This window comes from Balearica regulorum, chromosome 12 (genome assembly GCF_011004875.1).
Source record: "Balearica regulorum gibbericeps isolate bBalReg1 chromosome 12, bBalReg1.pri, whole genome shotgun sequence".
NCBI classification, from domain to species: domain Eukaryota; kingdom Metazoa; phylum Chordata; class Aves; order Gruiformes; family Gruidae; genus Balearica; species Balearica regulorum.
Window position 1 is genome coordinate 7,175,997 of NC_046195.1, and position 15,175 is coordinate 7,191,171.

The window sequence follows — 15,175 nt, forward strand, 5'->3', positions numbered from 1 at the left end:
GAGGAGGAATAGCATGCCTGAGTACAGGGTGTTGCAGGGAGCTTACAGTGGTCCAGCGGATGATCATTCTAATTGAAAGGGAATTCGTTTTACTTGTTAGCAGCTCTGTGTACTATATCCTTGAATGCACTGCCATACGTTGTGGAGGGCTGAAGTCTTTTCTGTAGGAAAACCTGCTGCCTTCTTTCTGCCATATAGCATGGGTTTCAGTAAGAATATGATAGGAATATCCCCCTGCTCAGTGGCAGTACTTCATCTTCTCTGTGATATGTTGCTGTGTGCAAGTCCTATGTAAATGTCTGGATAGATGCTAGAGGACAGATCTTGGACCACTATGAGAAATAAATATCTGGATAGAGATCCTTGAGTGGATAACTCTGAGAAATACAAACAGCAGAAAATGAACTCAGATTGTGTCAACAGAGTAATAATTAATGCCTTTGTAAAACATGGTTGCATTTCTAGAAGACAAAAGTAAGAGGCAGTAGCTATTGTTAATCTTTTCATGATTTTTTTTTTGTCGGTATAACCTGAATCTTTAAAATAGGATATCCAGTATAAAGACAAACCTTGAGCAGATGATACTGTAGTTTAGTCGTTTTGTTTGATGCCTCCATTTTCTAATCACAGGAAGTCATGAGTTGCCCAAGAAGTGCTGGGGACTGTCAAGCAAATGTGCTATGTATCCAAACTAAGGATGCTGCTGCTTTCTTTTCTAACTTTTGACTATGTCTTACTGATTCCAGCAATTACCTGCTTGTAAAATTTCCTTACAAGTTCCAATTTCAGAGTAATTGCTTTCTTCAGAGGGCTGTGGCTGCTCCTTGCCCCTGACTCGCAGCAGGTTCCTGTCCTCATGACCTGCTGCAAAGTCTTTCTGTGGAGCTCCTGTGGATAGAGCTGTGAATGCTGCTACTGGCTTTTTAAGAGGCATGAAGGGAAATTGGTTCAGACTTCTGTGATGGTAGGGAGATATGATGCCACATATTCTTGTAGAATAGGTACCAGGAGATTTGGATGTGTGTTTGAGTGCGTTTGCAGACAAATGAAGGATTAACCGGGCACAAAACTTTCCCATTTTGGCATAACACTGATATCATCAGTGTCATCTTAGTTTTATGGTGTCTTCAAGGTTGCTGCTATAAAGAAGAAAGTGTCGACTTATTTTACTGTGGTATGACTAGAAAGATATAAGTGAAGTGAATACTAGTACTTAATCTGTAGCAGACTGTAGCTTGTTTTCAGCAATTTGACGTGATTATCATGGTTCAGAAAAATACATTTTTGGAAGAGTATACATGAACTGTCAAGTTAATAATGTGCTGCTTGTGTATGTGCTACGTATATCTATTATGTGTATATATGTAATAAAAACAGTATGTATATTTGTAATTCTACCTCTTTCACAGATTACTAAAATAGAAAACATCAGTCATTTGAGTGAACTGAGAGTGTTAAACCTTGCCAGAAACTTACTAACCATTGTAGAAAACCTTAATGGACTGGATTCACTCACAGAGCTCAACCTTCGTCATAATCAAGTCTCTGCTATAGTAAGGAACGAAACTCTTGTCTCTTTTCTTTTTATTTTTTGTTTGTTTTCTTACCAGTTCACTATTATTGTAATAATAGATTTCACAAGATTTCAGATTTGTGAAATCTTATGTTTTCCCATATTGTGTTGCTTATCTTGTTCTGCTGTGATACTTACTCTTACAACAGAAAGGTGAAACAAACTGCAATTTATTTTTGGTGTTATTTGGTTTAAATGTGATCACTTGAAGTGATTCAGATCTTGATAGCTCAGGATGGTTCTCGGGGGGGGGGGTGGAGGTGTCTGAAGAAGCTCTGTGGTTCTAACATAAATTTAGAGACTTTTCTTCCATACAAGTATGTTTCCTAGAAACAAACCCTCTCTTAATTTTTGTAGCTCAACTAAGCAGGCAGACCATCTTAAATTTCATCTCCTTATGAATATTTCTGGGGCAAATATAGAGAAAATAGGTATTGGTCTTAAAAGCAGAATTTCCCAGTTGAAGCTTTAACGTAGCATTGTAAGTTTTTATGTTCTAAAAAATAGAGCTTTTCACTTCGTAATTTATGAGTTGTCATTCAGGTATGGAAAGTAGATTATTTGAACAAATGCTTTTTAAGATAATACAGTAAGTGTACTTAAATAGCTGTATTTTCTGGCCCTCATAATTCCTCTAATTCTTGGTCTCCTATTGCAGCTGAACCTTTCTTTTCTGAAATTTCTGCAACTTGCCGTATATGAATTGTTTTTACACTTCAAAAATAAGAAATTCCTGCTCGTTGCTGATTCTGTTACTGCACCTTCCTCCTACATCAGTTATGTTGCCTAGAATTCTCTTCCTTGCTGGTAGCTGCTGCCTTTTCACGCCTCTCGGGTGTAGCTCGGACTTTCTCCTTGCTTCCTATTGTCACAAATGGAGAGTCAGCATGAAAATTAAACTAGTGAGTTACAGGCATGGACTCTCTGCTATATCTCAATTTAATGTTTTAGTCTTTCCTGGCCAGAGACAGTGGTTTCAAAAGATGATATTCTGTTCAGGGAAGTACTTTATTTTGTCCAATTGTTTTTGGAGTTTTTACCCTGGTTAAATCCTAATGGAATGATGTTTTGTGTGTCCTAAAATAGAAACTCTTTCTTATTTTAATGATAGGTGATGTCTTTTTCTCTGTGTACAACAATGTACATGTATTTCTTTACTCAAATTTGCTTTAATTTTTTTTTGAGAAACACCCTGAAAAAATGAAAACTGCACTACTACTGTATTGAAATTCAGAATCTTCTGCACTAGGATATTACAGAAATAAAAAAAAAACCACTTTATAGAAAGAATATCTGAGATACTGTTATATTATTGCTGTAGTTGAGGGAGAGGGCTTAGATTTCTTTTAAGATGAGTTTTAGGCTTTCTTATGGTTGACTGTATGGGGGGTGGAGTATGTCATTTTAATCATTATATAGTTATGGTGTAGTACTTAACAGCAAAATTTTCACTCTCAGTTCACAAAAAGAATTTGGGTTGTGTTTTAACTTAGGTTTTGGACTGTGTTTTAGTTAGTTACTATGACAACACTATTATTATGAATCAAGCTTTCTAAACTTGATTATTCCTTTAAATGAAAGAATCTAACCTCAGTTTAAAAAAGTTTGCCCTCCCAAAATCATGAAATAAAATCAATATAACTTAAGTAACTTTCAGTACATTTTTTGTCAGCCTTCCTTATTTTTCATCTTCCCACACACACAGCTGCTGTAAGTGTATTGTATTATTCTTGCGTAGGAAAGATGATATTCTCATTTGTCAAACAAAATGAGGTTCCATACTGAACACCATGCCTGTTGCAGCTAACTAATGAATAATTTAAGTTATCTAACTAGGTTATGGCTTGTATGAGCGATTAAACATATAATTATCTCTTACAATCTACTGGCCTTAGGTTAGGAAATTTGGGACCATTTTTTGTCAATGAGGTATTCATTAGAGACTGGAAGTCCTTGAATCACAAGTAGTTATTTTTGTAAGAATAAATTGTAGTTTGTCCAAAACTGTAGGATATAAAAAGGCAGTCCTGAGGCTTGGTTTATAGCAGAATCACATCCAAGATGATTGGAAGTGTCTTCAAAAAGTCTGACTATTCTGGAGAATAGCAAACAGAGTAAATGATTACAAAGGGTGTCCTATGGCATTAAAAGCATGGATCTATACATATCATGAATTATAGAATGTCAATTTACTTTCCATTCAGTTGTGAAATAGGGTCCACTGTCAGGAAGATGAGCTGTATTTTTGTTTGAAAGACATACCTGCTTGATTCCTTTGAGGGATTAAGAGCTTAGAATTTTGGGGTTTGTCATCTACAGCTTGATCTTAGACTTGAAAGAGGACTAGTTATGAAAATCTGTCTTCAGGGGAAATTACTTTGTATTCTCCAATGCAAATTTATTTGATTAGTTAAAATCCTTGCTGCCTAAGAATTACTGTGCATAACTGTATAATGCTGGTCTTCATGTGTATATCCACCTGTATCATGTGCACCCACCCCTTTAGGCATCAACACTAAGTAGCCTTAGGGACAGAGAGGATGTCCAGATGTAATTCTGTAGGCAGTTGTAAACTCAATCTTTCCATGGTCTGATCTGGGAGTATTCAGAACAGCTGTGAACCAGGAGTTTTGCAACTGCAGAACTGAGCTGGTAAGCATTGCTTGTTGTATACAGAGCTATGAGTCTCAGCAACGCTTGTTAGCTCACGTTCAGTGTTTCATTAATAGAAACTGCATGGTTTGTTTAGAGGTGCCTTATGTTCACCTGTTTGGATAGAATGGACTACTTCTGTTTCTGGAATGCTATGTAGAGATGTCACAAATCAGATGGAGGGAGGAAGGGTTGTAGATTTGGTTAGTGGCTAAAAGCAAGGTAGAGAGCCCTGTTGCACTTTCCTGTGCTTTAAGTAACAGGTTTGTGTCTACTCGTTGCAAGTTGGAGTATGTTGCTTAGTAGCATAAGGAGATGCGGACTTATAACTGAGATGTTAGGTGTGCAGTCTGAGCGGTATATGAATCACTGTAGGCTGTGCTGTCTGGCCATTATGGATTTCTGTTTCATAAATTAAGTTTGATCTTACTCCATATGTTTCATCTTACTAATATTTGAATTATTTGCTATTTAGAGGCTTTCTGCAAAGGTCTTTAGTGGCATATATTAAATTCACAATTACACATTCTGGAAACTCATTCCTTCTTATAAAGTTTAATTGTAAAGGTGACAGAGTCCTTCAGATCATTCTCTGGCAGAAGAGTCGCTGCTAGCGCTAGTTGCATTGCTGTACTGCATGCACTTGAAAAACCTTATTTCAGCATGGTCACAAAATAAACTTTTTTTTTTTTAACAGTGTGTTCATCCTGCAGCATCAATGCTGAGACAGCACCTTGGCTTGTTTCCCAAATGCCTGTTCAGAAACCAGCAGCAGCCTTATCCTCTTTTCTTTAACATCATTTGCTTTGCAAGTGATGCAGCTTGTTCTGCAGAGTAGATATCTGCACTGAAACACTCCCTAGCAGTCTGCACTGGGGAGAAATGGAGCTGCACGCTCAACAGAAATCAATGTTGCAGCATGGTTATAGCATATAGAAACGAAAATATTTCATCAGGCAAAGTAGAGAGGTTCAAAAGCTACTTTCAGCTACTGAATTTATGCCTCTATCTATCTTTCCTTCTAGAAAGATGTGGATACTTTGCCCTGTCTCCAACGTCTCTTCCTCAGCTTCAACAATATATCTAGGTAAGGGAAATAGCAATTTGCTTCCTATCAGTAATTTGAAGTATCCTATTGGAGCTGTATTTCATTAAAATTTAAATGCAAACACTATGAAAGCAAATACTTCTTTTTTGTCTAACATATCAAATAACATAAGCCATTTTGTATTTTTTACTTTAAACATAAAAATTCTTTAAACCCTTTGCATTTAAATGTAGTTGTACTATGAGTATTCTACCAAGAAACTTATATTTTTAATTTAAAAATTACCATATTTATAATGATCAAAATTAAACAGTTTTGTAAATATATTGTTTTATTGTTAAACTACATATCTCTTAAAGCAACATTACAGAAGGTACATTTATATTTAACATACAATCACTGTATTTATGGAGTTACACAAACTGCTGAGTCAGATTCTGCTTATGATGTTTAGATTATTTCATGCTTGTATTTTACTTGTCCATGTATTAATAAAGCCTGAAAGGTATATTCATGGTTATTTCCCTTTCAAACCAGATGGCAGAAGCAAAATAGCTCAACTTTCCAAGCAGGGCTTCTGTAGTTTCCAGTAACTAAGTGCATTTTGTTATAGATAGAAATGTTTGTCTTCTGTGCTTTTTCATATTCCTGCATTTTTGGAGTCTGCATTTATACTAGTGTCAATGTTTAAAACAGGAAAAAAAAAAAAAAAGGGCCTGCACTATCTGCAGTTTGGTATGTCCTTTTTTTTTCTTTTTTTTATCCTTTAATCACCACCACCCTTGTTTTGCTTAGAATCAAATGATTTAATGTGGGATAGGGGAAAGATGCTTCATGTTCTAAATACTGGAAATACTGTGCTGTTCTTGTGATATCTACTTTCTCTGTAAAATATTATACTTAGTATGAGCTTTTGTTGTAACAGCTACTTGAACATTTTAAGTTGACCTGCATTATGTTTTTTGCAGCCAGCTCCAACCTACTTGTCTGCATTCCTTAGGTTCTTAAAGTACCAGTGCAGTAGATCTCCTTAAATACTCATGGGTATTAAGCATTTAAAAAAAATCAGAGATGAACTGCAGGAATCTTTAATGTGTTCTTCCCTTCAATTAATCAGCTAGTCTTTTCATTTTATGTTTTGAATTGGCATAATAAAGAGAAGGGGTTAGCATTTTGCTTCTCTTGAATAGTTTCCAGAATTGAAACATGCCTTTTGTTTCTGTTTTTCTAAAAAAAGTGTCTTAGCTTGGCAAGAACAATGAGAGGACTGCAGTAGCTGGCTCCCTTGCCATCAGGGAGCATCACTGCAGTCAGTGGAATTTCTGTATCTTTTTATATATGTGGTATATTTTGTGTAGCTTTCTGACTCCTTTATCACATTGCTTTATGCAAATTTATGTTATTTTTACAGTCTTCAAAGAAGGAAAAATGTTTCAGTTTTTCTGTGAGGCTTTTAAAGTAGATTTCTCAAACTTTATGTAATCAGTAGCTTGCTTCTTGGTACTTATCATGGTTATTATTTATTCATTGGGGTTTCAGTTGAACTATTGGTAGATCTAGTCTTACTTTTCATGTAAGCTAGAAATAGTTATTTAGAACATTTATGCAAATATGTAATTTGGTTTTAATTTGTAGTTGGAGTAGGTATGAAAATAAAATCTTAATGTCAAATGAAAGACATTTTTCTTCTATAAACTTTGTATACATATGTGGGTAGATAGGTGGATGGATCAATTTAACTCTTTATTTACCAGTCATTATTTTAGAGAAATGAAAAATTTCTTTCAGTGATCAGATTTAGCTTGAGTTCTTGAAATCATAACCTTCGATCACATATAGGAGTTTTGAAGGCTAAAAAACCCATTAATTCCTGATTTTGAGTTATGTAGCAGATATGTCTTCTAACAGAAAAATGATTAAATGTGAAAGTATACTCTTGACCATCTGTGTTCTGATACTTGGCTTGATACTGTTTGAACTGACTGAAGAAGTTCTATGCAACCCTAATACTAGTGAATTGCTGTGCTACAATTGAACATTCCTACAACCCTTTTAAATGATTTTCTGTATATTTTATGAGTCACTTACTTGGGTTTACTGTGTGTCATAGGGTAACTTTAAGAATAATTTTTCCTAGAAACAGCTGTGTCTATACAATTGACTTTTCTTTTAGACAAATTGATATACAGATATTCTAATTAATTTATCTGTAGGTAAATAGAGGAGAACCTGCAAATGGAAACAAAGTATATTGCCAAAACCTGGATATATTTAGGTTACACATTCATTAAAATATTTTAATAGTGATAATTTTTTTTTTAAAGTAGCTTTTTCAAAGCAGTTCTCCTATGGAAAGTTTTGCTGCTTTCTGTTTTGTGTATGTCAGCAAAAATCGTCGCGTCTTAAACTGATACATACGGACATATGTATGAATTAATATTTCAGGGAAAGATTCAGGAATGCCTTTTAAAAATTGTCACTATTTGAGGCATGAGAATCTTTCATGGATTTAATCACTTATGTTCTTTTTCCCTCATGCTTCAGAGAAGGCCTCAGAATGCTACTGCTTCTCTGCAGAGCTTTTAGTAAAAAAGGATGTATTGGCAAGATAATATAAGCTAAAACTGAATGCTGTAGAAGTTGATGCTTATCTGAAACAAGTCCTACTTCTGGCTTCAGCCCCAAACAATTTAGCAGTTTCAAACTGAAGGCATTAATACCTGATAACTGAAGGTAGTATGTATCTCTAGAACTACTTGTAAAGAAGCGGGGAGAAATCACATTTTGAATTTGTCATGTGGTACTGGGAAGAAATTACAGAAACTTTTCTTCAGGAAAGATATGCCACTAAGATTCAGAAGAAGGGTTATTGCTCATATTTTAAAATGTGAAACCAGGAAAGACCACTTTTTTAATCTTGGAAACAAAATTTGTATTTTCGCTGTTACGTTGCTGTCCAGGTCAGCACTATCCAGGTCAGCACTATGGTGGCTTTTTTATCTAGCAAGGCATGTTGTCCAGCCATGTGGAAAAAGTAGGATACCAGCTCAAATGACATGTCATTGTTTTTCTTCATTTGATTGCTGAATTGGAAACCTGAGAGAAGGAATGTTCTTATCCTAATAAAAACAAGAAAATGTCGTATGTTTTTTTGTTGGTTTTTTTTTTTCCCCTCAGCAGAATGAAAATTTATAAATGTATTGTTAAATACTTGAACAAAAGCAGTACAAGGGGAATGAAAGGTTGACTCTGGTAACATCTGTTTTCATGAGTAGTTTAGTGGTTAGAAACCTGGGAAACCCCAGGTTTTCTTCTTTGACTGAAATTTTTTGTGGTTGTTTTTTGGAACATACAGCTCCCTCTTGGATGTTCTATCAGACTATAATGAGTATGTTGCCTTCCTTCTCTTCTCCAGAGCTTTTCCCCTTTATGGAACATCCTTTAAAAAAAGTCACTGATGCAAAATACAGTGAAGGAACAACTGTCATCCTAAGTAGGCTGTAACAGAGGACGAGTGTTCCTGTGTCCTGTTCTTGCCTACTAAATCTGTAAATGTGAATGCGTATCACTGGTGGAGGTTGAGCTGACGCCACTCCAGAATACTGTGTTGCTTAGTAATTTCCATGTTCTTGGTCTGAGGCAGGAGAAGTGGGTTTGCCTCCTCTCTGGCAGAGGGGAGAATTGGATGCAGGACTCTGACCATGCACACAAGATGTAAAACTGATCTATTCTGAAAAGTTTCAGAAAACACTTTTTTTGGTAATTTAACCCACAACTTGTTTCTGTGTTGCTGAAACTACAATTTTAGCAAAGATAAATTCATCTAGGAAGGAAGAAGGACAGGGAAGGAAAGGTGGTTGCTATAGACTGGTGGGAGTTCTGCTGGAGAAGGTCTTTTGGAAAGAGCAGCAGATAGTCCACTCAAAGATTGAATGAGGCAATCTGAAACGGTGTCATCCATAGCTGCTCTGTATTTCATGAGCAGGTGAAAGACTTCTTTCTGGTGAACAAAGGCTAGAGAGGGCATTGAGACGTGGCCTCTGATTCCCCTAGGGTGGTCACCACTTGGCTCTGTCACAGCAGTCTGCATGCTGGGAAGCAGACAGAAGCTTGGTTGTAAAGTATGCAGTCTGTTTGGTAAGTGTATTACCTTAAAGCTTTGCTTGGCTTAGGATTGGGATGCCAGTGTGACAACTACAGTATATTAAGTTTGCTACGTTGAATTTCTAAAGCTCTATTTTTTTCATGTGTGTATACAAAGATGTGAAGACAGCTATTTTGCACTACTGTTTTACTCTAAAATTGAGCTGCTAATAGGGCAGCTAAAAGCACTATAAAGCAAGCACATCTGTTTTAGCTTCGGAATGAATGTTCTGGTATGCTGAAGCACTGAGAATTTGAAAGCACAGCAGTATGTACAAATGGAAGGTCTTGAAAATACTAGCAAACTTTCAACTTTTCTGTCATTTCCTGAAGAGATCGGTTTTAATATAAATCTGTAAATCATATGTAATGGCAGAAATACTACTTGGTTAAATATTTAGTAGGAAGTGTTTGGGGTAAATATGTTTAAAGCTTTTAATAAATATATTTACATAATTTGAAGATCAAAAAAATTTCATATTTGTCAAACAAAATGTATTCTAGCCCAATGGAAATTCAGTTATCTTTTCTTATTCTAACATGTGGATGAGTTTGCCTTACTAACTTCTGTATCATTTGGGAAGATTGTCTTTTATCTTCAGAACATATTCAGTATGTATTTTAAGTAATATATCAACCTGATCTTCCCCAAAGGTGGTTACACAAGCTGTTTTATGGAAAAGAAACCGGATCACAAAAAGAAGCAGAAAATGATAATCAAACCTGTAGTCTTAACTACATGTACAAACCACCCAATTCTTCAGATATGTTAAGCACCTTTACTGCCTTCATTTGGATCTGTACATAGTTCATTTTCCATCAGTTCTTATGTTAGCTTAATATACTAAGCAGAAAGGTACTTCGCTCTGTCATTTTTCTGCTTCATGTATTTGATATGTCATGTAGAAGTTACTTGCATGCTGGACTAATTGCGTTGTTTTTTTTGAGATTTTTATTGGGTGACTTCTTTTCTTTACTTGTACTAGCTTATGTTGGTATCCAGGCCTCTCTTCTCCTGGCTGAGACCGATTGCTATTTGGTGATGCTATTTTTATGTTTTATCCTTATTGCTTTTTGTTGTTGTTGTTGCAGAAATTGTTTTATCTAATACCTAGAATCTTTCAGGGATATCTAATTTTAAAATCTGACATTGTGGTGGATCAGAAACCCTTTGCAGCTGAATGTTAGTCCTCAGCAGATTATTCTATGCTTTTTTGAAAATTGAGTGATACCAATGATAAAGGCAATGGCCACTTTATTCAATGGCAGTCTTTAATATGAACATCTATGCTGCATACAACTTCTGATCCCAAAGTTCAGGGGACACTTAAGGTTTGGTATCCTTCCAAGTATTAACAGAGGAAGACTTTTGCTGCCACCAAGAGTGAGGAGAACTATAACCAGTTGATGCAATCAGTAAGGTTGTCAGAGTATTAAAAAAGGACAATAATTCCTTATTTTTCACTTCAGAAATGGTCTCTTATTTCAGAATGTCTTTAAGTATTTGTTTATCTAGTAAAGTAATGCTCTGTTTATATTTTTGTGATCATCATTGATTCTTTTGTAATTTTCAGATTTTTTTAACTTCATTCTCAAAAGTACCAAGTCTAATTATTTCTTGCTTTCCACTTGAACTTACTAACTTCTTAACACAGACTCGACTTTTGAAAGCCAGAGTGTATAAGGATGAGTGCATGGTTGTACATTTATACACTGCAATCAATTTCTTAAAAGGGATTGGGGAGTCATATTTACTTCTATGACTGTTCAGCTTTTTTTGTAATCAAGTTAAATGCTTCTCTGTTGTTTAAATATAGTATTTGAGTCAGCTCCTTTCTTTTCACATTCCATCTTCAATGAAAGGAACGTGATACAGGCTGTACATCTCTAAATACATTTTACACAGGCCAGATGTTGTCTAAAAAGCCAACTTGTTAGTGTTTGTAGTAGACTCAACTTGGAACAATAGACAGATCTGTTTTGAAGATAATATGATGCTTTTGTAATTGGTTTTCTTCCAATATTTAATGATGTTGCAGACACCCAGGATCATTCTGTTGTATTTGTGGTTGGCTTTTTTTCCTTGTTCTTTCCATGGTTTTCATGCTGGTTTTGATGACAAATACACGTTGTATTATTTTTTTGTAACATGACTTGATATGTATCCTATTTTGAGAGTTTTTTAGGTGCAACTATGCTCCCATAGCTAACAAGTTCTCCTTATTCTGCATCTCTTTTTATCTGTATGTGAAGAGATTAAGAAGTTTAACAGCAGCAGCTGTTAAATTATAACTATTTTGAAATATCATACACAATATTAATGGGTAGGTTTTTTCAATCTAAGTAAATACTCATGTTCTATCATTAAGAAATAAAATCTTCCATCTCAAAATTATTCCTACTCTATAATGTTTTTTTTGGTTACAGTTTTGAGGACATTCTGTGTCTTGCCGATTCCTCATCTTTGTCAGATATCACCCTTGATGGCAATCCAATAGCTCAGGAGACATGGTACAAACACACTGTTCTCCATCATATGATGCAGCTCCGACAGCTAGATATGAAGAGAATCACAGTAAGAAATTTCTGCTTTCATCAAACTTAACAGATAATTAAATTCAGAACTAAAATGTAGGATTTTCTGTGTATATGTGCATATTAAAAATACCAGCATTTTTTCTTAGTTTAGTATGGAATTGAATGGTGTATAGACATTACAATAGTTAAATCTTTAACCTTTTTTCTTCAGTATTATGTAAGGGTGTGGGGTTTTACATTTTAACATGTTTATTTCTAAATGCTTAAACTCTTTAGTAAATATTGTGTGATCAATTGCCTTGTGACATGAGAGAATCTGCAAAGCTTTTTGTTAGAACTTTCTCAACACAGTCTTTACTGGCTTGCTGTATAGCTAAAGGGAAGAGCATATTTCTTCCAAGAAATAGTCTTTTTACCCTGGAATTGGTGTTATTGGTATCTTCTTTTATTTAAAAATCTTTGTTTGTTTCTTTAGTGTGCCTCCCTAACGAAACCTGGTGATCATAGAGTCTCTGTGTGTCTGTCTGTATTTCTCCCTTACCTAACCTACTCTTCCCCATTCATTTCTGTTTCTGCTGATCAAGTTCAAGTAACCCTGATAAGGAAGAAGGGACTTGCAGACAACTAAGTCTCCTACAGACTTCTTGAAAATACACTGTAAGGTAGAGGATGAAGGGTAATCGCTGGGGGCCTTACCATTAAGTCAACTACTTTATCTCTTAATATAGGAATAGCCATGGTAATTCTTCTATGTCTACTCAGAAGTGACCTGTAAGCATGACCTTCATACAAGAGAAATTCATCCAACAGCATGATAACAAATATAATATGCTTCATAAGCAACAGTGTTGCAGTGTTACCTTTTCTGACCAGGTGCTGATACATATACCTTATTTTAAATGCTCACTTGCTTTGTACAAAGGCTGGACTGCGTTATAAATTGCACCTGTTGTTTTACCATCTATCCTGCTGTCCTGTAGCCAATCCACCATGAATATAAAATAGTGTCAGTTATGATGTAAAATATAACATGTATGTGGAAAATATTAATTTTAAAAATAAAGTGCTTTGGGACATGAGAGTTTTACTCCCAGCATCAAAAATACTAAATACTTGTTTGTTTGCAGGTATTCTATGGGTGGTTGGGTTTTTTTCTTTTGTGAATTTATACTGACTTAATTGAATATTTGCTAACGTTTTGCTTTTAAAAAGATTGTTTTCTCAGTATTATTTCAGGAACTTGAGTCACATACAGAAAATGTCTCTCCCTCCTCCCTCCCCCCCAGCCCCTTCTCAAAAGGAGATGGATCCTGGTAGAACTCTCAGTGATGGGAAAAACTGTAGAAAGAGCTTAAACTCTTTTGTAGACTCTGTGGGATCTATATGGGGAAAAAGCTATTAGAAATGCACAGCCATGGGAAAAGCTTGATCTGGGTTCACACCTTGCTAAACATCAGAGAATCAACCACAAGACAAAAAGCCATAGTAAACCAGGCTTCACCAGTTGCGCTGCTCTTTAATGTACTTGTAAATAGAATATACATTCTTTTTATTGGTTTTTGAGCCTTGAGAACTTTTTAAACATTTTTTCCATGTAGAATGTGCTATGTGTTTTCTCCAATAGAAAGGGTGTTACCTAGATGATCATATGACTTAAGACAGTGGGATTTTAAGAAAAATAACAAGTATCATGAGATTTGTGATAAAATTAGGGAGTTGGCAATGCCAAATCCAGCTATTCTGCCTAGTAATGCAACATGCTGTTGCCATTGGTTGTAAGGGTAAATGTAACTTCGTGGGGGAATGGAGGTACAATACTGGGTATGTGCTTTTTCTCACTCTATTAATATACCTAAACTTTAATTACATTTATAGGATCTTTTCTTCATCAGTCTGAAGAGCATCCAGACCTTTTTTGAACTTAAGCGTTGCTTTGTCTTGTATGGAACGGAGTTGGATCAGTATGTTGGTTTTCTCTGACTAGGAATTCTTCACTAACCTGTTCAGGAGCTCTTCTGCTTGAGAACTGAGTTTTACACAATTGTTACTTCTGCTTTTAACTGTTCTTTTACTTGCTGGCTTCACTGGGACAAGAAAATTATTTCAAGAAAGAATAAAATCTGAAGGATGTTTTCAAAAGTTTGTAAGAGACTTTTAAGCTTTATTAATATTGGTTTTCAGGAAGACTTTTTTTATGTTTTTTGGTGCCAGGCCTTTTCTATAGGATTCTCTGGAGAAAGGGAACTTCAGAGCAAAAGTCTGGTGGTAACTGCCTCTGCTTTAGGGAACTATTCACAAACATATAGCTGCCATGAAAATCAAATAGTATGCACTTGTAATAAAATTTTTTTGCATTGTAGTTGTTCTAATATTTCTTAATTCAGGGCAGATTTGCCTTTATTCAAAGGATTGCATCGTATTATGACAGGTTTTTAAACTCTGACCTGTGAGGAAGTTGGCGTTTTCATACGACATCTCATTCCTAAGCCATTTTTGAATGTAAGATTTAAGGCCTTAAACCACCGAGGCATGGACCCAGTGGTGGTGAAATCAGTGGAGGTCAGTCACCTGTAATGAGTTTCACTGTAAAACTGTAAACACTTACTCATTGTCCACACTAGAAGATGATTTTCAACTGAAAACCGCAGCCACTTTGTATTGTGTATCTACAACATCATCTCAGCGGAAATCTTTTACTTTCTTAAACTTTGACAGATCAATCTAGAGACTTCTAGAGTGAATTACAGTGGCTGGACAGATGGTCACTTGTGTTACCCATCAGTAACTGTCTGTACCAGTGACACCTTTAGTCCACCTGAGTTGTAAGGTAGTGTGACTTGATTTATGGCTCAATGAAATAGACTTCTGTGAAATTGAAGTATGTTACAGTCAAAGCAGGCTCAGGTTGCATATGTAGTCATTTGCATTGTTTGGTTAACATACTATAATGGTGGTTTTTTCTGGGCATTGAAGCTTTTCAAATACCTTTTGTAGTTTGAACTTTTGAAAAAGTAGACCTATCCAGTGGCGCATACAGTTTAGCTGTGATCTTTTTTCCTCTAGTCTTTTGTAACAGTGAGCAGATACTGTCTGTAGACATGTTATAAAATATTAAAATATGAATGAAATGTGTGCATATTCCTTACTGAGAAATTATTTAACCGAGAACACTTGCTATCCATCACATTTTAAATACACTTTCTCAACAGAATTTTTACGTG

General features: G+C 35.4%; 1 protein-coding gene across 8 annotated transcripts in view; it reads left to right on the plus strand.

Moving 5' to 3' along the window:
* LRRC49 (leucine rich repeat containing 49) overlaps positions 1–15,175 on the plus strand; it is a 52,683-nt gene that overhangs the window by 16,762 nt on the left and 20,746 nt on the right. For 4 of the 8 annotated variants that reach the window (XM_075764615.1, XM_075764616.1, XM_075764613.1 and 1 more), the window contains 3 exons: positions 1,410–1,553; positions 5,251–5,312; positions 11,844–11,991. The exons of 1 other annotated variant lie outside the window; for it this stretch is intronic. In XM_075764615.1, coding sequence (XP_075620730.1) covers positions 1,410–1,553; positions 5,251–5,312; positions 11,844–11,991 — 354 coding nt within the window. The remainder of the gene's footprint in view (positions 1–1,409; positions 1,554–5,250; positions 5,313–11,843; positions 11,992–15,175) is intronic. 3 more of the 8 variants (XM_075764621.1, XM_075764614.1, XM_075764620.1) reach the window with 2 other exon arrangements.